We start from the raw sequence: 26,274 nt of genomic DNA, 5'->3' as shown, positions 1-26,274 counted from the left end.
AAAGCTTATCTGTAATCCAATTGAAATAATGAAGCAGCCTTTACATGTTTCCCTCCCATGATATGAGTTCACCAGGAGGTGAATGGGTCTTTCAGTGTCAGTGGATTTGTGACCCACGGTTCAGCCTCCCTCTGGCCCCTCAACTAGCACGTATGCATTGACTGGACACCTCTGGAGCACACTTTTGCAGGTTTTCATCTGCCCCCACTGGCTGCATTATTCAAATGTTAACAGCCTGTATACACTACGAGCCCTTCCTCTTGGGCCTGCCTTGGTAACCTTGCTCTCTGTCCTTATTCTGTCCATGGGGCCTGGTCATTGTTGATTTTTTGCTTATCCTAGCAGGAATTTATAGCCTCAGGTATTCACATCAAAGTAGTATTTGGACCCCCAATATTCTCATCCTTGAGTGATTGGGATTTCTTACGTTTAGAGCCAGTCCACTTATTACACACCCTATCCCCTTAACTCCCAGAGCTTTTTTCGTTTTTCGCTCCTCTTCTTTCCAGAGTCATACCATTTTTATTTTTCCATCAATATGGCCGTGTGAGGGCTTATTTTTTGTGGGACGAGTTTTACTTTTGAACAACACCATTGGTTTTACCATGTATTGTAACAGATAATGGGAAAAAATAATCCAAGTGTGATGAAATTGCCTCCTTACCTCCCTCCCTGTAGCAGGCCCGGATCCAAGATGGCCGCGGCATCCGGGTCCTGCAGGGAGGGAGGTGGCTTACCAAGTGCCTGCTCAGAGCAGGCACTGTGAAGCCTGCAGTGCTGCAAGTCAGATCGGTGATCTGACAGAGTGCTGTGCAAACTGTCAGATCATCGATCTGTGATGTCCCCCCTGGGACAAAGTTAAAAAGTAAAAAAAAAAACAATTTCCAAATGTGTAAAAAAATAAATAAATAAATTCCTAAATAAAAAAAAAAAAAATAGTATTCCCATAAATACATATCTTTATCTAAATAAAAAAAAAAATAATAAAAGTACACATATTTAGTATCGCCGCATCCGTAACGACCCAACCTATAAAACTGTCCCACTAGTTAACCCCTTCAGTAAACACCGTAAGAAAAAAAAATGAGGCAAAAAACAACGCTTTATTATCATACCGCCCAACAAAAAGTGGAATAACACGCTATCAAAAAGACAGATATAAATAACCATGGCACCGCTGAAAACGTCATCTTGTCCCGCAAAAAACGAGCCGCCATACAGCATCATGAGCAAAAAAATAAAAAAGTTATAGTCCTCAGAATAAAGTGATGCAAAAATAATTTTTTCTATAAAATAGTTTTTATCGTATAAAAGCGTCAAAACATAAAAAAATGATATAAATGAGGTATCGCTGTAATCGTACTGACCCGAAGAATAAAACTGCTTTATCAATTTTACCAATCGCGGAACGGTATAAACGCCTCCCCCAAAAGAAATTCATGAATAGCTGGTTTTTGGTCATTCTGACTCACAAAAATCGGAATAAAAAGCGATCAAAAAATGTCACGTGCCCGAAAATGTTACCAATAAAAACGTCAACTCGTCCCGCAAAAAAACAAGACCTCACATGACTCTGTGTACTCAAATATGGAAAAATTATAGCTCTCAAAATGTGGTAACACAAAAAATATTTTTTGCAATAAAAAGCGTCTTTCAGTGTGTGACGGCTGCCAATCATAAAAATCCGCTAAAAAACCCGCTATAAAAGTAAATCAAACCCCCCTTCATCACCCCCCTAGTTGGGAAAAATAAAAAAAAATAAAAAAATGTATTTATTTCCATTTTCCCATTAGGGTTAGGGCTAGGGTTAAGGTTAGGGTTGGGGCTAGGATTAAGGCTACAGTTAGCGTTGGGGCTAAAATTAGGGTTAGGGTTTGGATTACATTTACGGTTGGGAATAGGGTTGGGCTTAGGGGTGTGGTTAGGGTTACCGTTGGGATTAGGGTTAGGGTGCTGTTGGATTAGGGTTTCAGTTATAATTAAGGGGTTTCCACTGTTTAGGCACATCAGGGGCTCTCCAAAAGTGACATGGCGTCCGATCTCAATTCCAGCCAATTCTGCGTTGAAAAAGTAAAACAGTGCTCCTCCCTTTCGGAGCTCTCCCGTGTGCCCAAACAGGAGTTTACTTCAACATATGGGGTATCAGCGTACTCAGGACAAATTGGACAACAACTTTTGGGGTCCAATTTCTCCTGTTACCCTTGGAAAAATACAAAACTAGGGGCTAAAAAATAATTTTTGTGGGGAAAAAAAAGATTTTTTTATTTTCACGGCTCTGCGTTATAAACTGTAGTGAAACACTTGGGGGCTCAAAGTTCTCACAACACATCTACACAAGTTCCTTAGGAGGTCTAGTTTCCAATATGGGGTCACTTGTGGGGGGTTTCTACTGTTTACGTACATTAGGGGCTCTGCAAACGCAATGGGACGCCTGCAGACCATTCCATCTAAGTCTGCATTCCAAATGGCACTCCTTCCCTTCCGAGCCCTTCCATGCGCCCAAACGGTGGTTCCCCCCCACATATGGGGTATCAGCACACTCAGGACAAATTGGACAACAACTTTTGGGGTCCAATTTCTCTTGTTACCCTTGGAAAAATACAAAACTGGGTGCTAAAAAATATTTTTTGTGGGAAACATTTTTGTTTTATTTTACGGCTCTGCATTATAAACTTCTGTGAATGCCTTGGTGGGTCAAAGTGCTCACCACACCTCTAGATAAGTTCCTTAGGGGGTCTACTTTCCAAAATGGTGTCACTTTTGGGGGTTTCGATGTTTAGGCACATCAGTGGCTCTCCAAACACAACATGGCGTCCCATCTTAATTCCTGTCAATTTTGCATTGAAAAGTCAAATTGCACTCCTTCCATTCTGAGCTCTCCCATGCGCCCAAACAGTGGTTTACTCCCACATATGGGGTATCAACGTACTCAGGACAAATTGTACAACAACTTTTGTGGTCCAATTTCTTCTCTTACCATTGGGAAAATAAAAAATTGGGGACAAAAAGATAATTTTTGTGAAAAAAAAATGATTTATTTTATTTTTACGGTTTTGCATTATAAACTTCTGTGAAGCACTTGGTGGGTCAAAGTGATCACCACACCTCTAGATAAGTTCCTTAGGGGGTCTACTTTGCAAAATGGTGTCACTTGTGGGGAGTTTCAATGTTTAGGCACATCAGGGGCTCTCCAAACGCAACATGGCGTCCCATCTCAATTCCTGTCAATTTTGCATTGAAAAGTCAAACGGCGCTCCTTCCCTTCTGAACTCTCCCATGCGCCCAAACAGTGGTTTACCCCCACATATGGGGTATTGGCGTACTCAGGACAAATTGTACAACCAATTTTGGGGTCCATTTTCTCCTGTTACCCTTGGTAAAATAATATAGATTGGAGCTGAAGTAAATTTTTTGTGAAAAAAGTTAAATGTTCATTTTTATTTAAACATTCTAAAAATTCCTGTGAAACACCTAAAGGGTTAATAAACTTCTTGAATGTGGTTTTGAACACTTTGAGGGGTGTAGTTTTTAGAATGGTGTCACACTTGGGTATTTTCTATCATATAGACCCCTCAAAATGACTTCAAATGAGATGTGGTCCCTAAAATAAAATGGTGTTGGAAAAATGAGAAATTGCTGGTCAACTTTTAACCCTTATAACTCCTTAACAAAAAACATTTTTGGTTCCAAAATTGTGCTGATGTAAAGTAGACATGTGGGAAATGTTATGTGTTAAGTATTTTTTGTGACATATCTCTGGGATTTAATTGCATAAAAATTCAAATTTGGAAAATTGCAAAATTTTCAAAAATTTTGCCAAATTTCAATTTTTATCACAAATAAACGCACGTAATATCAAAGAAATTTTACCACTATCATGAAGTACAATATGTCATTAAAAAAACAATGTCAGACTCACCGGGATCCGTTGAAGCGTTCCAGAGTTATAACCTCATAAAGGGACAGTGGTCAGAATTGTAAAAATTGGCCCGGTCCATAACGTGCAAACCACCCTTGGGGGTAAAGGGGTTAATAGAATGTTGTGGCAACCAAAAAAAAAAGTAATTCTGGCGTTTTGATTTTTTTTTTCTCGCTACGCAGTTTAGCGATCAGGTGAATTTTTTATTTTTTAATTGATGAATCGGGCGATTCTGAACACGGCGATACCAAATATGTATGTTTCATTTTTTTTATTGTTTTATTTTGATTGGGGCGAAAGGAGGGTGATTTGAACTTTTTTTTTTCTTTATATATATTTAAACACTTTTTTTGAAAATTTTGGTATCCGCTACTCGATCGCCACCTCTACATAGAGGTGATACACAGATCACCTCTATGTAGCTGAATTACAGCTTTGCTATGAGCGCCGACCACAGCCATAGAGGTCTTCAGGAAACCTCTCGTTATGATGGCAAGGCACCGATGACCCCCGTTCACGTTACGGGGTCAGCAGTGTTCGTATTTCCAGCCGCGGAGCCGGCAGCATTGTTAAATGCCGCTGTCAGCGTTTGACAGCGGCATTTAACTAGTTAATTGTCGGGGGCGGATCATGATTCCGCTCGCGCCCCTTTGCGGTCACATGTCAGCTGTTAAAAACAGCTGACATGTCGCAGCTTTGAGGTGGGCTCACCGCTGGAGCCCACCTCAAAACGGGGAATTCTGCCAGCTGACGTACTATCCCATTACTTATTTGTTGCGTATATGTGCATGCACCAAATGCTGTTTACTGGGTGCATGCATGTGTAAGCCGCTTCTCACTCAATGATGTATCATTGTGCACGCGCCGTCTGTGGCCTTAAACATAATGTTGTTTGTACGGCACGCATGCGGACCATCGGTACCATCATATGCTCGTTTTGGTCTATTTTGTGGTCACTGACACTTCATTGTGCACACGCCGCAGGAGGTTTTCAATATAGAGCGCTTGTGTGGCGTGGACCGCACAATAACTGGAAGACGGCGGGGAATGAGGCTTGAACAATCTGTTTTATGTGTTATCTTTGAATCATTGAAGGCGTGCAGTTATGTATGTGGGGACATCTGATATATACGGTAACAGTTTTTCCTCTCCATTTGTACCAAAAAGCCCTTTGGTCAAACTATTGGGCTACAACCCCTGGCAAAAGTTATGTAAATCACCGGCCTTGTAGGATGTTCATTCAGTTCTTTATTTATTTTTTAATAAAGCAGATCACAGACATGGCTCAAATCTACTGTCATTTGAAATGACAACTTTCTGGCTTTAATAAACACTAACACTAATTTGATGCAGGTGTTAGTTATGGGAATTTAAATTTAGAGGGCGATTCCATAATTTTTCCCCACATTATTGAGTGAGTCCATAATTTTTCCCGGCTGCTTGTTCTAAAAAAGTAACAAATCCTGACTACAAAATTATTTGTTCTTGATTTATTTTAGCGTATATTAAAGCCAGAAAGTTGTAATTTAAAATGACTGTAGCTTTGTGCCATGTCTGTGATCTGCTTTTTTTCATTAACCCCTTTCTGACATTAGACGTACTATCCCGACGAGGTGGGGTGGGCCCCTATGACCACCGACGGGATAGTACGTCATATGCGATCGGCAGCGCTCGCGGGGGGAGCGCCGCCGATCAAGGCCGGGTGTCAGCTGCCTATCGCAGCTGACATCCGGCACCATGTGCCAGGAGCGGTCACGGACGGCCCCCGACACATTAACCCCCGGCACACCGCGATCAAAGATGATCGCGATGTGCCGGCGGTACAGGGAAGCATCGCATTGCTGCGAGGGTCTCTTACCTCCCTCCCTGCCTGCTGCAGCCCCGGATCCAAGATGGCCGCGGCATCCGGGTCCTGCAGGGAGGGAGGTGGCTTACCAAGTGCCTGCTCAGAGCAGGCACTGTGAAGCCTGCAGTGCTGCAAGTCAAATCGGTGATCTGACAGAGTGCTGTGCAAACTGTCAGATCATCGATCTGTGATGTCCCCCCTGGGACAAAATACAAAAGTAAAAAAAAAAAATTTACAAATGTGTAAAAAAAAAAAAAAAAAAAAAATATTCCTAAATAATGGAAAAAAAAATATATTATTCCCATAAATACATTTCTTCATCTAAATAAAAAAAAAAAACAATAAAAGTACACATATTTAGTATCGCCGCGTCCGTAACGACCCGACCTATAAAACTGGCCCACTAGTTAACCCCTTCAGTAAACACCGTAAGAAAAAAAAAAAAGGCAAAAAACAACGCTTTATTATCATACCGCCGAACAAAAAGTGGAATAACACGCGATCAAAAAGACAGATATAAATAATCATGGTACCGCTGAAAACGTCATCTTGTTCCGCAAAAAAACGAGCTGCCATACAGCATCATCAGCAAAAAAGTAAAAAAGTTATAGTCCTGAGAATAAAACGATGCAAAAATAATTATTTTTTCTGTAAAATAGTTTTTATCGTATAAAAGCGCCAAAACATAAAAAAAATTATATAAATGAGGTGTCGCTGTAATTGTACTGACCCGAAGAATAAAACTGCTTTATCAATTTTACCAAACGCGGAACGGTATAAACGCCTCCCCCAAAAGAAATTCATGAATAGCTGGTTTTTGGTCATTCTTCCTCACAAAAATCGGAATAAAAAGTGATAAAAAAAAGTCACGTGCCCGAAAATGTTACCAATAAAAATGTCAACTCGTCCCGCAAAAAACAAGACCTCACATGACTCTGTGGACCAAAATATGGAAAAATTATAGCTCTCAAAATGTGGTATTGCAAAACATATTTTTTGCAATAAAAAGCGTCTTTCATTGTGTGACGGCTGCCAATCATAAAAATCCGCTAAAAAACTCGCTATAAAAGTAAATCAAACCCCCCTTTATCACCCCCTTAGTTAGGGAAAAATTTTTAAAAAATTTATTTATTTCCATTTTCCCGTTTTGGCTAGAGCTAGGGCTAGGGCTATGGCTAGGGTTAGGGCGAGAGTTAGGGCTAGGGTTAGGGTTGGGGCTACAGTTAGGGTTGGGGCTTAAGTTAGGGTTAGGGTTTAGATTACATTTACAGTTGGGAATAGGGTTGGGATTAGGGTTAGGGGTGTGTCAGGGTTAGAGGTGTGGTTAGGGTTACCGTTGGAATCAGGGTGTGTTTGGATTAGGGTTTCATTTATAATTGGGGGGTTTCCACTGTTTAGGCACATCAGGGGCTCTCCAAACACGACATGGCGTCCGATCTCAATTCCAGCCAATTCTGCGTTGAAAAAGTAAAACAGTGCTCCTTCCCTTCCGAGCTCTCCCGTGTGCCCAAACAGGGGTTTACCCCACCATATGGGGTATCAGCGTACTCAGGACAAATAGGACAACAACTTTTGGGGTCCAATTTCTCCTTTTACCCTTGGGAAAATACAAAACTGGGAGCTAAAAAATAATTTTTGAGGGAAAAGAAAAGATTTTTTATTTTCACGGCTCTGCGTTATAAACTGTAGTGAAACACTTGGGGGTTCAAAGTTCTCACAACACATCTAGATGAGTTCCCTGGGGGGTCTAGTTTCCAATATGGGGTCACTTGTGGGGGGTTTCTACTGTTTAGGTACATTAGGCGCTCAGCAAACGCAATGTGACGCCTGCAGACTATTCCATCTAAGTCTGCATTCCAAATGGAGCTCCTTCCCTTCCGAGCCCTCCCATGCGCCCAAACAGTGGTTCCCCCCTCATATTGTGTATAATCGCACTCAGGACAAATTGGGCAACAAATGTTGGGGTCCAATTTCTCCTGTTACCCTCGGGAAAATACAAAACTGGGGGCTAAAAAAAATAATTTTTTGTGGGAAAATTTTTTGTTTTATTTTTACGGCTCTCCATTATAAACTTCTGTGAAGCCCTTGGTGGGTCAAAGCGCTCACCACACATCTAGATAAGTTCCTTAGGGGGTCTACTTTCCAAAATGGTGTCACTTGTGGGGGGTTTCAATGTTTAGGCACATCAGTGGCTCTCTAAACGCAACATGGCGTCCCATCTCAATTCCTGTCAATTTTGCATTTATAAGTCAAACGGCGCTCCTTCCCTTCCGAGCTCTCCCATGCGCCCAAACAGTGGTTTACCCCCACATATGGGGTATCAGCGTACTCAGGACAAATTGTACAACAACTTTTGTGGTCCAATTTCTTCTCTTACCCTTGGGAAAATAAAACATTGGGGGCGAATAGATAATTTTTGTGAAAAAATATGATTTTTTATTTTTACGGTTCTGCATTATAAACTTCTGTGAAGCACTTGGTGGGTCAAAGTGCTCACCACACCTCTAGATAAGTTCCTTAGGGGGTCTACTTTCCAAAATGGTGTCACTTGTGGGGGGTTTCAATGTTTAGGCACATCAGTGGCTCTCCAAACGCAACATGGCGTCCCATCTCAATTCCTGTCTATTTTTCATTGAAAAGTCAAACGGCGCTCCTTCCGTTCCGAGCTCTCCCATGCGCCCAAACAGTGTTTTACCCCCACATATGGGGTATCAGCGTACTCAGGACAAATTGTGCAACAACTTTTGGGGTCCATTTTCTCCTGTTACCCTTGGTAAAATAAAACAAATTGGAGCTGAAGTAAATTTTTGTGAAAAAAAGTTAAATGTTCATTTTTATTTAAACATTCCAAAAATTCCTGTGAAGCACCAGAAGGGTTAATAAACTTCTTGTATATGGTTTTGAGCACCATGGGGGTGCAGTTTTTAGAATTGTCACACTTGGGTATTTTCTATCATATAGACCCCTCAAAATGACTTCAAATGAGATGTGGTCCCTAAAAAAATGGTGTTGTCAAAATGAGAAATTGCTGGTCAACTTTTAACCCTTATGACTCCCTAACAAAAAAAAATTTTGGTTCCAAAAATTGCGCAGAAGAGATCGCGGCGGCCATTTTCCCAAAGCCGAGATGCAAACTCGGCTTTGGGAAAATGGCCGCCGCGATCTCTTCTGCGCACGCGCGGCATCCCGCGGCCATTTTCCTGAAGCCCCGTGCAGCAGAGCACTCCATCTGCGCGCGCGGCCCCAGGAAGATGGCCGCCCCCACCGATGACAGGGGGTAATAGCGCAGATCTCGCGCTGCTTCTTTACGTGTGCGCAGTGGATTCGTCACTGCGACATGCGCACACCACTACACCACCAACGGAAAGCTGGGGAAGAAAAGAGCGATGTCACCACGCCCACCTGACCTGACCAGCCTGATTGACAGGCGAAAACGGCGACTTTGGTGACTTTGGTAATGTATTTCTCAGCATAGGTGGGGAATCAGGGTACTCTACATACACTATAGTAACGCACAGCACAGGCCCTATTTAACAGTATTTATATCTCAATCTGAAAAAACGGGGTGACAGGTTCCCTTTAAACTCCTCATTTCTCTTGGGATACTTAAACCTACAACCAGGCTGTCACTTATGTCATGAAACCACTGACACTTAGGCTATGTGCACACGTCAGGATTTCTGGCAGAAATTTTCCTGACAAAAACCTGACATTTCTGCCAGAAATCCGCATGCATTTTTTTTTCACTTTTTTGTGCTTTTTTGCGCGTTTTTTATGCGTTTTTTTGCGTGTTTTTGATGCATTTTTATGCGTTTTTTCTTGTGTTTTTTCCAAATGCATAGAATAGCGGAAAAAAAGTGAAAAAAATGCAAAATTAATGAACATGCTGCTTTTTTTACCGCAATGCGTTTTTTTCACGGAAAAATAACACATCATGTTACTATGCCTGAGGAGGTGGTGATGGCGAACTCAGTCGAGGGGTTCAAGAGAGGCCTGGATGTCTTCCTGGAGCAGAACAATATTGTATCATACAATTATTAGGTTCTGTAGAAGGACGTAGATCTGGAGATTTATTATGATGGAATATAGGCTGAACTGGATGGACAAATGTCTTTTTTCGGCCTTACTAACTATGTTACTACGTGCACAAAAATTGCAGAATGCATTCTAAATGATAGGATGCATATGTCTGCAGTTTCTAGTGCGGTTTTATCACGTTTTTATCGCGAAAAAACGCTAAAAAACTTGAACGTGTGCACATAGCCCGAATATTCCATTCGCCTCCTGATGAATGTGTATCATGGGAGGGAAACCTGTGGGGGCTGCTTAATTATTTCAAATGGATTAAAGATAAGCTTTTGATTAAGTCACTCTGCTTTATTTTTTCTGATTTGGTGTTTTTTTTTTTCTATATGGGTATAGTTCAATAAGTATTTAATTCTGGAGAGTTACCTTGGGAGATAAAACCATGGAGTGCTGAGATGAATCTCTATCCTGTGACACTAATGTTTATAATTACTCACGTTATATTCTTGGTATCTTAAGGTACCTTCACACTAAGCGACGCTGCAGCGATACCGACAACGATGCCGATCGCTGCAGCGTCGCTGGGGAGCTGTCACACAGACAGCTCTCCAGCGACCAACGATCCCGAGGTCCCCGGTAACCAGGGTAAACATCGGGTTACTAAGCGCAGGGCCGCGCTTAGTGACCCGATGTTTACCCTGGTTACCAGAGTAAACGTTAAAAAAACAAACACTACATACTTACCTTCAGCTGTCTGTCCTCCGGCGCTCTGCTTTCCTCTGCACTGTCAGCGCCGGTCAGCCGGAAAGCAGAGCGGTGACCTCACCGACACAGGATGCAGGAGGAGTGCAGAGAAGCACAGCGCCGGGGACAGACAGCTGAAGGTAAGTATGTAATGTTTGTTTTTTTAACGTTTACGCTGGTAACCAGGGTAAACATCGGGTTACTAAGCGCGGCCCTGCGCTTAGTAACCCAATGTTTACCCTGGTTACCAGTGAAGACCTCGCTGGATCGGTGTCACACACGCCGATCCAGCGATATCAGCGGGAAGTCCAGCGACAAAATAAAGTGCTGGACTTTCCTCAGCGACCAACGTTCTCCCAGCAGGGGCCTGATGGTTGGTCGCTGTCACACATAACGATTTCCTTAACGATATCGTTATGTGTGACGGTACCTTTAGGGCAAAGTGCAATTATTTCAGGTATTTCTGGAATATAGGAGGTGTGTAGCACCAATATATACTAAAAATTAGTACCTTATTACCTCGTTGTGGCACTATAGCATTTTATCAGTATTCATTAACGAGACACCTTGTCTTCTATGTCCTTTTACTTGGGGTTTGGGATTATAATTTGTAAAGCGCTGCGGAATATGTTGGCGCTATATAAATAAAAATTATTATTATTATTATAGTGCTTTATTGTTTATATAATTTAACCTATCCCTTTCCCTTACCTCCACTATTGTTATTTCGTGATTAGACAGAGAGTCGGAATAGAGATGGACAGTTGTTTAGGAGGGTGGTGAGTTATATCGGAGGGTGAGTTATATTGGGTTAGTTAAACCCCATTGGCAAATCCCCTAAGTGATTTAACCCCTTAGTGACGGAGCCAAATTGTTGAAATCTGACCAGTGTTACTTTATGTGGTAATAACTCTGCAACGCTTCAACAAATCCCAGTGATTTTGAGATTGTTTTTTCATGACACATTATTCTTTATCATAATGGTAAATTTAGGTGAATATGTTTTGTGTTTATTTATAAAAAAAAAAAAAAAAATGAGAAAAAATGTTTAAAAATTTACAATTTTCTAAATTTGAATTATCCCTTTATTCCAGATAGTCATACCACATCAAAACATTAATAAATAACATTTCCCACATGTCGGCTTTACATCAGGACCATTAGTAAAATGTTATTTTATTTTGTTAGCATTTTAGGAGGTTTAAAAATGTAGCATCACTTTTTCATTTTTTCAAGGAAATTTTATTAAATTTATTTTTTTAGGGACTTATCCATGTTTGAAGTGACTTTAGGGGTCTCATATATTGGGAAACCCCCAAATGTGATACCATTTTAAAAACGGTACCCCTTGACCTATTGAAAACTGCAGTCAGGTAGTTTATTAACCCTTCAGGTGCTTTACAGGAATTAATGCAAAGTGGTATGACAGAAATTAAAATGAATATTTTTACCACCTAAATGTCTCTTGGAAGTGCATTTGAACAGCAAGGTGGATTGCTGTTAAGGGGAACTAGAGAAAAAAATCTATAAATCTTCAGCATAGCGAGTGTGAGCGAGCTGAGTGTGACCTGACTGTAAGTGTGAACGGCGGTAAGTGTGACTTGTGATTCAGTTACTTTGGAGTCAGGGAGTTTCCAAGGGAGGAATTGCTCTCTGCTTTTTATTAATACTTTGTATTTTTTTTTATTTTTTTTATTAAACTTTTCTGTTTGGTGCAATCCCCATTAGGAAATGTGCCCCACTATTGTTAATGCCATCCAGTGCACATCTTGCCACATGTATGCAATCCTTGAGCAGCCGATCGAGGGTGCATACTGCTGTGCGAGATGTGAGCACGTTGTGCATTTGGAAACCCAGATTCTGAATCTAAATGTGCAGCTGGCAACACTGAGATCCATAGAAAATATGGAGAGGAGTCTTCTGCTCACTGAGCAGACGCTCAATGGGATAGATGAGGGGCGGATGGTAGGATGGAGCTGCAGGACGATGAAGTAGCAAGCTGGTTGACAGTTAGGAAGCGGGGTAGAGGGAAGAGTGCCAGGGAGGCTAGTCCTGATCTGGAACACCCCAATAAGTTTGCTAAGTTGGCACATGAGGGGGGTGCCAGTACAGGGGTAGCACTGCTGCAGCCAGGCATGTCCTCTGAAAGCCGGAGGAGTGACTGCTCCATTAAGGAGGGAAATAGGAGAGCAGGGCAGGATAGACAGGTGCTGGTAGTGGGCGACTCAATTATTAGGGGGACAGATAGGGCAATCTGTCACAAAGACAGGGATCGTCGAACGGTGTGCTGCCTACCTGGTGCTCGAGTCCGACACATCGCTGATCGGGTGGACAGATTACTGGGAGGGGCTGATGAGGACCCAGCGGTCATGGTGCACATTGGCACAAATGACAAAGTTAGAGGTAGGTGGAAGGTCCTTAAAGATGATTTCAGGGAATTAGGCGACAAGCTGAAAGCAAGGACCTCCAATGTGGTATTTTCAGAAATACTGCCTGTGCCACGCCAGAGAGGCAATGGGAGATTAGGGAGGTTAATAAGTGGCTCAAGAATTGGTGTAGGAAGGAGGGGTTTGGGTTCCTTCAGAACTGGGCCGATTTCTCAGTTGGCTACAGGCTCTACGCTAGGGATGGGCTGCACCTCAATGGGGAAGGTGCAGCTGTGCTGGGGGAGAAAATGGCTAGAAGGCTGGAGGAGTGTTTAAACTAGGGATTGGAAGGAGGGTATTCAATTTATAGGAGGGGAAGATAGTGCAGACAGAGACCTGGGTACAAATAAGGAAGTTGGGGGTGGCGGTGGCATGGGGGTTGGGGTTAGAACAGTTAATAATTTAAGAAATAGAGGTACAGAGAGGAACATCAAGTGCATGTATACTAATGCCACAAGCTTCGCCAACAAAATGGACGAATTAGAACTAATGTTGTTGGAGCATAATTATGACATGGTGGGGATATCTGAAACATGGCTGGATGAGAGCCATGACTGGCCTGTTAACTTGCAGGGCTATAGCCTGTTCAGAAATGACCGTACAGATAAGCGAGGGGGTGGGGTGTGTCTATATGCAAAATTGTCCTTAAAACCCATCCTGCGTGATAATATAGGTGAATTTAATGAAAATGTAGAATCACTGTGGGTGGAGATAAGGGGAGGGGGAAAAAATAATAGATTACTGATAGGGGTTTGTTATAAATCTCCAAAAATAATGGAAGCAATGGAGAATATCCTCGTAAAGCAAATAGAAGAAGCTGCGACTCAAGGAGAAGTCATTATTATGGGGGACTTCAACTACCCTGAGATAGATTGGGGAACAGAAACCTGCAGTTCCAGCAAAGGTAATCAGTTTTTGACAACTATGAGAGACAATTACCTTTCACAACTGGTTCAGGACCCAACAAGAAGGGGTGCACTGCTAGACCTAATATTAACCAACAGGCCAGACCGCATAGCAAATATAAGGGTTAGGGGTCACTTGGGAAATAGCGATCACAAAATAATAAGTTTTCATGTATCCTTTAAAAAGATGTGTAATAGAGGGGTTACAAGGACACTAAACTTCAGGAGGGCAAATTTCCAACGGATGAGAGAGGATCTTGGTGCAATTAACTGGGACGATATCCTGAGACACAAAAATACACAAAGAAAATGGGAGACGTTTATTAGCATCCTGGATAGGACCTGTGCACAGTATATACCTTGTGGGAATAAACATACCAGAAATAGGAGGAAACCAATATGGCTAAATAGAGCTGTAAGGGGCGCAATAAGTGACAAAAAGAAAGCATTTAGAGAATTAAAGGAAGTAGGTAGTGAGGAGGCATTAAATAAATACAAAATATTAAATAAATTCTGTAAAAAGCAAATCAAGGCAGCAAAGATTGAGACAGAGAGACTTCATTGCCAGAGAGAGTAAAAATAATCCCAAAATATTCTTTAACTACATAAATAGTAAGAAACTTAAAAAATGCTAGTGTCGGCCCCCTTAAAAATAGTCTGGGTGAAATGGTGGATGAGGATGAGGAAAAAGACAGTATGCTAAATGAATTTTTTTCATCAGTATTTTCACAAGAAAATCCCATGGCAGACAAAATGACTTGTGATAAAAATTCCCAATTAAATGTCACCTGCTTAACCCAGCAGGAAGTGTGGCGGCGTCTAAAAATCATTAAAATTGACAAATCTCCGGGCTCGGATGGGATACACCCTCGAGTACTGCAGGAATTAAGTACAGTCATTGATAGACCATTATTTTTAATCTTTAAAGACTCCATAATAACAGGGTCTGTACCACAGGACTGGCGTGTAGCAAATGTGGTGCCAATATTCAAAAAGGGACAAATACTTAACTCGGAATGTATAGGCCAGTAAGCTTAACCTCTACTGTGGGTAAAATCCTGGAGGGCATTCTAAGGGATGCTATACTGGAGTATCTGAAGAGGAATAACCTCATGACCCAGTATCAGCACGGGTTTAGTAGGGACCGTTCATGTCAGACTAATTTGATCAGTTTCTATGAAGAGGTAAGTTCCGGACTGGACCAAGGGAACCCAGTGGATGTGGTGTATATGGACTTCTCAAAAGCTTTTGATATGGTGCCACACAAAAGGTTGATACATAAATGAGAATAATGGGGATAGGGGAAAATGTGTAAGTGGGTTTAGAGCTGGCTCAGGGATAGGAAACAAAGGGTGGTTATTAATGGAGCACACTCAGACTGGGTAGCGGTTAGCAGTGGGGTACCACAGGGGTCAGTATTGGGCCCTCTTCTTTTTAACATATTTATTAATGACCTTGTAGGGGGCATTCAGAGTAGAATTTCAATATTTGCAGATGACACTAAACTCTGCAGAGTAATCAATACAGAGGAGGACAATTTTATATTGCAGGATGATTTATGTAAACTAGAAGCTTGGGCTGATAAATGGCAAATGAGCTTTAATGGGGATAAATGTAAGGTCATGCACTTGGGTAGAAGTAATAAGATGTATAATTATGTGCTTAATTCTAAAACACTGGGCAAAACCGTCAATGAAAAAGACCTGGGTGTATGGGTGGATGACAAACTCATATTCAGTGGCCAGTGTCAGGCAGCTGCTACAAAGGGAAATAAAATAATGGGATGCATTAAAAGAGGCATAGATGCTCATGAGGAGAACATAATTTTACCTCTATACAAGTCACTAGTTCGACCACACTTAGAATACTGTGCACAGTTCTGGTCTCCGGTGTATAAGAAAGACATAGCTGAACTGGAGCGGGTGCAGAGAAGAGCGACCAAGGTTATTAGATGACTGTGGGGGGGGGGGGGGGGGTGCAATACCAAGATAGGTTATTACACTTATGGCTATTTAGTTTGGAAAAATGAAGACTAAGGGGATCTTATTTTAATGTATAAATATATGATGGGACAGTACAAAGACCTTTCTGATGATCTTTTTAGTCATAGACCTGAAACAGGGACAAGGGGGCATCCTCTACGTTTGGAGAAAAAAAGGTTTAAGCATAATAACAGACACAGATTCTTTACTGTAAGAGCAGTGAGACTATGGAACTCTCTGCTGTATGATGTTGGAATGAGTGATTCATTACTTAAATTTAAGAGGGGACTAGATACATTTCTGGAAAAGTATAATGTTACAGGGTATATACACTAGATTCCTTGATAGGGCGTTGATCCAGGGAACTAGTCTGATTGTCGTATGTGGAGTTGGGAAGGAATTTTTTTCCACAAGGTGGAGCTTACTCTTTGCCACATGGGTTTTTTTTTTGCCTTCCTCTGGATCAACATGTTAGGGCATGTTAGCTTAGGCTATGGGTTGAACTAGATGGACTTATAGTCTTCCTTCAACCTGTATGTAACTATGCAACTTCTGAACAGATTACTATATCAGTCAGACTCTAAGGCCACTATTTGGTCATGAATTGCCATGGCAAACATCAGGACCACACAATCATGATCCGAGGGCACTAATTTGGAAAAAAGAGGAAGCCCCTACACTCTGTTAACCATTTATAATGATGTAGTCACTATTGACAGCAGCATCTAAGGGGTTAAACAGATTTGCATGGTGTAAACAGTGATTCTGTCTAATACAGCAAGTTGTGAGCTATAGTGTAAAGCCGACAGCTGCTGGATTGTCACCTGTATGAAGATGCTATTCTCTTATATCTCAGGTCAGTTAAAAGAGGTATTGGCTGTAATTAAGGGGTCTTTTTTATGGATATCTGACATTTATCGCTACTATTAAGCAGTCTCCGTAGGTTTGTTGGTAGTTTGGACGACTGGCCTTCAGCTGTGGCACTGTTAATCTCCCTGGTTCCTTTGTATCCATACTCCTCACCCCCTCCATTCCTTATCTTTCCCCAACACTAGAGTTCCTTGTTTTGCACTAGTTAACCCCTGAGTCCATTACCTACAAAAGGGAAGGTGTGGTACATGGTGACCCTGTTTTTTTTCATGGATTTTAGTGTTAGGAAATATAGGGAGAATCTAGGGGCAGCCATCGGTGGGCGGGACACCATTTTGCGTTCAAGATAGAGTTCCAACCTCTACAGTTATGTTGGGATGGGCTAGGGACAATTAGGGTTACCTAGGAGGTATCATGGTTTACCCTTACACCTTACCAGGTAAAAAATAGAACTAAGCAAATAGTATAATTAGCACTGCTAATGTTTTAATTGGTTTAAAATAAAAGGTATATTTTAAAGATATTAGTTTTTTGTGAGCCCATCAAGAGCCCATCACTGAGAATAACCCGACCGCACCCCCTATTCTGCAAATCCCCCCCAATAGGTATCACTGCGGCCAGCCTTGGCCTCAGGGAGAAGAGCACATATCAACCTCCTAAGGGCTCACATCCCCTAGAAACCTTTATTCAATTTGTAGACAATTCCTTTACGTACGGAGACAGACAGAGGCAGAATTCACTATCCTTCCAACCTCTCGGGATCAGAGAGACAGGCCCTAAAATCCCTACAACAGGATAGAGATTTAATCATAATACCGGCCGATAAGGGTGGGGCCATAGTGGTTATGGACAGAACTCAATATAGGAATGAAGTACTTCGCTAACTTAGTGATACTTCTACTTACAAGAAACTTCCCCATAATCCCACTGCCAATATTCAGAATACCATCAAAACCACACTTGAGGATTTTTATATACGGGGTATACTCGATAGCAAAACGCGCAAATTCCTTAATAAAAAAACACCCTATCACACCTGTGATATATATCCTTCCAAAAACCCATAAAGATCTTCAGAATCCACCAGGCAGACCAATTGTGGCTTCCACGGACTCTGTCTTAGCTCCCATTTATATAGATTTAGAAAAAAATTTAACACCTCTGATTAGGAACACTCGCTTTTTCCTACTGGATACTGGAGCCTTCCTCCAAATTATCAAGGATATCACCCCCGTCCCTCCAGATACCATCTTGGTCTCTTTTGACGTAAATGACCTATATACGTCAATACCGCACTCAAACGGCATCCAATCTACCCGCTGGTTACTCTCCAATGACAACATGAGCCCAGATTTAATTGACTTTTGTTGCAAACTCCTATCAATCGTTCTAAATAAAAAAATTTTTCTTTTTGAAGATGCCTATTATCTTCAAATCAAGGGCTCGGCCATGGGCTCAAACGTGGCGCCTCCTTATGCCAATGCCTATATGGCCCACTATGAGGACACCTCAATATACACCCATGAGCTCTTCCACAACCGTGTCTTGACGTGGAAACGATGTATCGATGATGTTTTTTGCATCTGGAGGAGGGATGTCGATTCTTTACAGTACTTTTTCTAATTTCTAAAAACTGCATGACCAGGTCTGGATTTTACTGTTACACACGATCTCCACCAGATTAGTTTTCTCGACACATTGGTCAAGAAGGATATCAACGGTAATTTGACGACTGATCTCTACTCCAAACGCACCGATCGCAACAGCTTGTTGCATTTCGATAGCTTCCATCCGTTAAACATGAAGAAGTCGATCCCAAAATCTCAACTCAACAGGGTAACTAGAATAGTTTCTGATCCCGACCTGAAAGACCATCAAATATATGAAATTAAATCCAAATCTTGCGAGAGTGGCTACCCGCCAAGGATTCTAGAGTCCTCCACTTCAGACCTTGCCCGTAGGGATAAAATTCCTGCCACATCACGCATCCCATTTGTCCACCAATATCACCCTGCTGCTTTCAGACTACATAAGTCTATCCGCCAACATTGGCATATCCTCCAAACAGCATACCCATCAGTCAGGGATTTCCAAAAACCCTTTCTACCGTGTTTTAAAAGGCCCCGCAACATCAAAGACTGTTTAGTTTGTGCCGATATAGGCCCTACACAACCCCATATTACTCAGCGGTTTTTAAGTAACCCCAAAACAGGAACCTTCCCCTGTCTCAGTTGCAACCAGTGCAATAACGTTCTCAAGGGCAATATCCACCACCCACACACAGGCAAGAGATATCCTATCAATGGTTTTTTCACCTGCAACACCAATTTCGCGGTATATCTTATCAAATGCCCCTGCGGTCTATGCATTATGCGGTCTATGCGTTATGCCGCGGTGTAATGTAGTCCGTTAAACGGGTTCACATAACGTAATGTGAATCTAGCCTGATGTATACTATGTACATTTTCAAGCAACTCATACTCTGAAAAATTGCATGACATGTAAATGTGTTCTGTTTTCATCAAATAAAAATATAAATAAATCAGCTCAGTGCGCAACAAAAAACCATCACCCAACCACAGATCCCGAAAAACTGAAACGCTGCATGTTTTTGAAAAATTACGACATATGCAAAAACTTTTTTTTTACCACTTAAATAAAAAAGAATCTATATGTGCATGACATCTTTCGTTGTGACCTGGGAACAAAAATTCCATATAGTAAACAAAACAAAAAACAATTGTGGAATTGCACTTTTTTTGCAGTCTCACCATACATGGAATTTCTTTCTTGTTTTCCGGGACTGTGTGGAAAAATCAATGGTGTCATTGAAAAGCATAACTCATTCCTCAAAAAAACAAGCCCTCGTATCGCTAGATTTATGTAAAAATTAAAAAGTTATGGCTCATGAAAGAGAGGGAGGAAAAAAATGGAAAATTACTCTGGGGTAAAATTCACCGTGGTGGAAAGGGGATGCAAAATGTTAAAGGCATTTTGTCAGCACAGAATGACTGTTTAAACCAAGTACAGGTGTTAAGTGCACCTTGGCACTGCCAAACAGTAAAGTGAACTTCCCCACCTACTTATTTTCCCTCTGTTTCTGCCCCTCTCTACTCTGATTAACTACTAAGGCTTTATAGGGCCATAAAAGGGCGGAGATGCAGGAAAAGCATGTAGGTGGGAAGATGCACTGAACTTAGTAAAGTGCAAAGCTTTATTTTAATGTCATCACTTTCATTATCCTTGTTGTTATCATGCTATGTGGTGCTATGCTTTTTTTTTAAATAACATTTTATTCTGAAATGATCTTAGAGGGAGTCCAATTATGTTTTATTTTATATTTTTGTTCACATTGTATAATTTTTGTATAATTTGCTGATTTGCTTTTATTTCCCTTAAGATTGAGCTTATGCCACATGATCTCGTCACACAACTGCTACGTGTACTTGCCATTGAAACACAGCAAGAAAAAGTTTTAATTAATAATGATCCAACTGAACTTGCACTAAGTGGATTGGAAGCTTTCTCCTTCGATTATATTGTCAAGTGGCCTCTTTCACTAATAATTAACAGGTAGGCTACTCTAAATCTACACTAAAGAGAAAAAATAGTAAAATTATCTGTATGTTTAAGGCCAAATGGAGTGGGTCCCAGCTGTGGAAGGACCATGACACATATAAAAAAAAACTGTCACGCATGCGCCGAGACTGTTTGGCGCGGGCATGCGGGGGTGTGGCCCCACTGGACAACACAGACCAAACTACCCTGGAAGGGGCGTAACTAAGTAGCTTCCTAGGTGGAGCCTCTGATGGTGAGGTCAGACTTGTGCAATAGAAAGCTACCAGGTGCTACTCCAGGGTGGTGTCTGGCTGTGGCTGCTGATCCCACCGAGGAACGGAACATAGACAGGCAAGCGGGCACGGCTGGCACTCTGGCAGACAGGCGGGCACGGCTGGGACACAGGCAGGCAGACAGGTACAACAGAGACACTGGCAGGCAGGCGGGAACAGCTGGCTCTCTGGTAGGCAGGCAGGTACGGCTGGCTCTCTGGCAGGACAGACGGACAAGACTGGTACACTGGAAGAACCAGTGGGGACCGGTCTGTAGGCTTGTATGTAAAACAGGTAAGAACCTGTTCAGACAGGAGGACTTAAGAATAGGTAGAGGAAGACCGCAAGAGCGGATACAGAGCGAAAGCACAGGAGCTAGAGCCAATAACAGAGATGCCGGAGGCGGAGCCAAAAGCAAGAGGCGGGGCCAAGTGCAGAAACGCTGGAGGTGGAGCCAAGAGCTGGAGGCGAAGCCAAGTGCAGAAACACAGGAGGCGGACCCAAGAGCTGGAGGCGAACCCAAGTGCAGAGACACAGAAGGTAGAGCCAAGAGCTGGAGGCGGAGCTAAGTGCAGAATGCAGGAGGCGGAGCCAAGAGCAGGAGAAGTAGAACCGCAAGGAGCGGAGCTAGGTAGAACCGCAAGGAACGGAGCAAAGTAGAACCACAAGCAGCGGAGCTGCAGAGCGAGAGCTGAGTGGAGTCACAGAGCAGGGCCGCAGAGTGCAGAGCAAAGTCAGAGTACAGAGCAAGGGCAGAGCAAAGCTACAGAGAGCAGAGCTGAGAGCAAAACCACAGAGTGCAGAGCAGAGCAAAGCAGAATGCAGAGCAAGACACAGAGTGCAGAGGCGAGAGCAAAACCACAGAGTGCAGAGCAAGATCACAGAATGCAGAGCAAGGAGCAAAGCAAGGTTGCAGAGAGCAGAGCCGAAAGCAAAGCAAGACACAGAGGGCAGAGCAATGCTAGATACAGAGTGCAAAGCAGATCAAAGCAAGACACAGAGTATGCACAGCAGAAAACGTAATCCAAGACAGGGATATAAATGGACACAGGAACTGTACTAGACTAAGACAGAGTCAGGAACGAGACAAGGCACAGAGACATGGACACAAGCCAGGGTACGACGCCCCTCTGGGTGGCGGACATAGGCCAGGGTACGAAGCCCCGCTGGGTGGCTACATAGGAAACAGACCAGGGTACAATGCCCTCCTTGGTGGCGGAACACAAGAGTCACAGAGACAAGGCCTGGCACTTCAGCAGCTAAGAACTGACTGAGGGAGTAAGTTGCACAGGCCCTCACCAATGGGTGGGGATGTCTTAAATATAGAAAGTATCATGGCGATTGGCCAGGGACACCTTAGCAAGGTGCACACAGTCTCTATAAGAAACAGAAGTTGCCGTCGTCGCCCCCCTATGCACACGCCCAGAGCATGCACAGTGCAAACAGCAGACATGAGGCACACAGCATGGAGCTGACAGCAAAGAGAAGTCACAACAAGGCAAAGAGAAATACGTACTTTTGAGTGTAATGCAGGTGGGGGATGGGAGGCCATGCAGTGATGCCAGCAGAGTTGTTACAAAAACAGTGGCTTACTAGTCAAAATAATGCTCATGATTTTTTTTTTATTAGAATAGGATCAAGATTAGTTATAGAATTAGTTACTTATAGAATTTTGCTTTTCCAAAAATAAGTCCAGCATATACAGTCATGGCCAAAAGTGTTGGCACCCATGAAATTGTTTCAGAAAATTACTGATTTATCCCATAAAAATTTTGGCAATTACACATGTTTTGTTATTTACATGTTTATTTTCTTTGTGTATTTGAACAACACAAAAATCCTGAGAAATAAAGGCAAATTGGACCTAATCTTACACAAAACTCCAAAATTGTGCCAAAGTAAATTGTTGGCACCTCAATGTAATATTTAGTTGTACAGCTTATGGCATATACCACTACAATGAATCACTTTCTGTAACTATGAACAAGCTTCTTACACCCTTCAACTGTAATTTTGGACCACTCTTCTTTTGCAGAAGAAGACAACTGCCCGTTGTCTCTCATATTTGAAGGGTGCCTTCTCTCAACAGCAATTTGAAGATCTTTCCATATGTGTTTTAAAGGAATTTAGATCCAAACTTATTGAAGGCCCCTTCAAAACTCTCTAGCGCTTTATTTAAATTTATTTCTTTTCTGGGTTATTCTTGAAGTATGTTTGGGGTGATTGTCCCGCTGGAAGACTCATGACCTAGTATACAAGCTTTCTATCACTGGACACTGCATTGCAACCTAGAATCCTTTGGTAATCTTCAGATTTCATGATTCCTTGCTCACACTCAATGCACTCAGTGCTAAAGGCAGCAAAACAGCCCCAAAACATTTGAATCTCCATGGTATTTGACTGTAGGTACTGTTCTTTTTTTGCAGGCCTCATTCCATTGTTTGGTAAAAGGTAGAATGATGTGCTTTACCATAAAGCTTGGTTTCATCTGTCCAAAAGATGTTTTGCCAGAACGATTTTGACATACTCACGTACATTTTTGGCAAGCTGGAGTCTGGCATTTTTAAAGTATGTTTCTATGTCAGCAGTGGGGTTCTCCTGGGGTTCTTGCATAGTTAAATAGGTTGAAAAAAGACCTGGGTTCATCAAGTTTAACCTTTCTCCACCAATTGTACATTTCGTCACTAATTTATCTATATCCCGCAATGTTATGTGTATCAAGGAAATCATCCAGACCTTTTATAAAAGCTGTTGCAGTGTCAATACTACCTCCTGTGGTAGGACATTCCAGTCTGACTGCTCTAACTGTAAATAATCCTTTCCTGTTTAGCTGCTGGAATCGCCTTTCTTCCACCTGTAATGAGTACCCCCTAGTCCTCAGTACGGTTTTTGAAAGGAATGTTATGTGCCAGTGTTTTGTATTGGTCACACCGATATTTATACATGTAATTGAGATCTCCTCTGAGGCATCTTTTTTCTAAGCTAAACAAGCCCAACTTTCCCAACCTCTCCTCATATGAGAGGCCTTCCATCCCTTGTAATAATCTAGTTGCCAGTCTTTGAACTGATTCAAACTTCTGAACATCCTTTTAAAAATGTGGAGCCCAAAACTGGATCCCATATTCTAGATGTGGCCTCACCAGTGATTTATAAAGGAGTAATAATATGTTGGGATCACAGGATTTTATTTCTATTTTTATATATTCTAAAATCTTTTTTTTGCTTTTGCGGCTGCTGCTTGACATTGAGTACTGCTACTTTGCTTACTTGCGACAAGAATACAAGAAGTCCTCTTGATCTGTAGTCCCACGTATACTCCCATTTAATGTATATGCAGCAATAGGATTACTTTGTCTTACGTGCATTACTTTACATTTATCTACATTAAATCTCATTTGCCAAGTGTTTGCCCATTAAGTCATCTTATTCAGATCGTTTTGCAATATTTTAATGTCAACATCCGATTTTAATATCCTACATAGTTTGTTGTCGTCAGAAAAGACTGACACTTTACTCTTAACCCCTTAACGACCGCCGATAAGCCTTTTAACGGCGGCCGCTAAGGGTACTTAAACCACAGCGCCGTTAATTAACGGTGCTGTGGAAAAAGTAAATAGCACCCCCCAGAGTCGGATTTTCTCCGGGCAGCCGAGACCCCAGAGAACATGATTGGGGGTTTTTTTTACCGACCCCGCATTTCCGATCGCCGGTAATTAACCGTTTACCAGCGATCGCCAAAAAACTAAAAACAAAACGCGATTTATTTTTAATTTCTCTGTCCTCCGATGTGATTGCACATCAGAGGACAGATAAATGGGGTCCCAGGTAGCCCCCAAATACTTACCTGTCTCCCCCGGTGCTCCTCGTGGCTCCCGATGGGCGCCGCCATCTTCAAAATGGCGGGCGCATGTGCAGTGCGCCTGCCGGCCGGCACCGGGGTGATCTTTGGGGTCTCGGCTGCCGGGGGTAGCCGAGACGCCAAAGAACATGATCGGGGTCGGTTTTACCGAACCCTGTTTTGCGATCGCCGGTAATTAACTTTACCGGCGACCGCAAAAAAAAAAAAAAAAAAAAAAGCAAAGTGTAATTCTCTGTCCTCTGATGTGATCGCACATCAGAGGACAGAGAAATAGGGGGATTCGGGGACCCTATCATACTCACCGGTGTCCCTGGGTCCTCCTGCTGCTCCTCCTGGCTGCCGGAGAAAAGAAAATGGCGGGCGCATGCGCAGTGTGCCCACCATCTATCACCATCTGCCGGCCGGCAGGAGAAGAGCAGTTGGGGCTAAAATTAGGGTTAGGGCTAGGGTTAGGGTTCGGGCTAAATTTAGGGTTAGGGTTGGGGCTAAATTCAGGGTTAGGGTTGGGGCTAAATTTAGGGTTAGGGTTGGGGCTAAATTTAGGGTTAGGGTTGGGGCTAAATTTAGGGTTAGGCTTCTTTCACACTTACGTCGGTACGGGGCCGTCGCAATGCGTCGGCCCGACATACCGACGCACGTTGTGAAAATTGTGCACAACGTGGGCAGCGGATGTAGTTTTTCAACGCATCCGCTGCCCAATCTATGTCCTGGGGAGGAGGGGGCGGAGTTACGGCCACGCATGTGCGGTCAGAAATGGCGGACGCGACATACAAAAAAAGTTACATTGAACGTTTTTTGTGCCGATGGTCCGCCAAAACACAACTGATCCAGTGCACGACGGACGCGACGTGTGGCCATCCGTCACGATCCGTCGGCAATACAAGTCTATGGGCAAAAAACGCATCCTGCGGGCACATTTGCAGGATCCGTTTTTGGCCAAAACGATGGATTGCGACGGATGCCAATCGACGCAAGTGTGAAAGTAGCCTTAGGGCTAGGGTTAGTGTTGGGGCTAAAGTTAGGGCTAGGGTTGGCGCTAAAGTTAGGGTTAGAGTTGGGATTAGGGTTAGGGTTTGGATTAGGGTTGGTATTAGGGTTAGGGTTGACATTAGGGTTACGCTTGTGATTAGGGGTGTATTGGGATTAGGGTTAGGTTTGAGGTTAGGGTTGAGATTAGGATTAGGGGTGTGTTGGATTTAGGGTTTTGATTAGGGTTATGGTTAGGGTTGACATTAGGGTTGTTTTGGGGTAAGGGTTGTGATTATCGTTAGGGTTAGTGATTAGGATTATGGATCGGGTTGGGATTAAGGTTGGGGGTGTGTTGGGGTTAGGGTTGGAGGTAGAATTGGGGGGTTTCCACTGTTTAGGCACATCAGGGGCTCTCCAAACGCGACATGGCGTCCGATCTCAATTCCAGACAATTCTACATTGAAAAAGTAAAACGGCACTCCTTCTCTTCCAAGCTCTGCGGTGCGCCCAAACTGTGGTTTACCCCCACATATTGGGTATCGACGTACTCAGGAGAAATTGCACTACAACTTTTGTGTTCTAATTTCTCCTGTTACCCTTGTGAAAAAAAAATGGGGGGGCAAAAAGATCATTTTTGTAGAAAAAATTAGATTTTTTATTTTCACGGCTCAACGTTATAAACTTCTGTGAAGCACATGGGGGTTCAAAGTGTTCACCACACATCTAGATAAGTTCCTTAAGGGGTCTAGTTTCCAAAATGGTGTCACTTGTGGGGGTTTCCACTGTTTAGGCACATCAGGGGCTCTCCAAACGCGACATGGCGTCCAATCTCAATTCCTGCCAATTCTACATTGAAAAAATAAAACGGCGCTCCTTCACTTCCAAGCTCTGCGGTGTG

At 42.6% G+C, this 26,274-nt stretch overlaps 1 protein-coding gene across 4 annotated transcripts in view; it reads left to right on the top strand.

Moving 5' to 3' along the window:
- The window catches only part of TUBGCP2 (tubulin gamma complex component 2), an 888,554-nt gene that overhangs the window by 476,373 nt on the left and 385,907 nt on the right, over positions 1–26,274 (top strand). For all 4 annotated transcript variants that reach the window (XM_069753054.1, XM_069753055.1, XM_069753056.1 and 1 more), the window contains exon 12: positions 20,119–20,291. In XM_069753054.1, the coding sequence (XP_069609155.1) occupies positions 20,119–20,291 (173 nt within the window). The remainder of the gene's footprint in view (positions 1–20,118; positions 20,292–26,274) is intronic.

The sequence above is a fragment of the Ranitomeya imitator genome, chromosome 2 (genome assembly GCF_032444005.1).
Source record: "Ranitomeya imitator isolate aRanImi1 chromosome 2, aRanImi1.pri, whole genome shotgun sequence".
NCBI lineage: Eukaryota > Metazoa > Chordata > Amphibia > Anura > Dendrobatidae > Ranitomeya > Ranitomeya imitator.
This window is presented reverse-complemented; position numbering and strand designations above follow the sequence as displayed.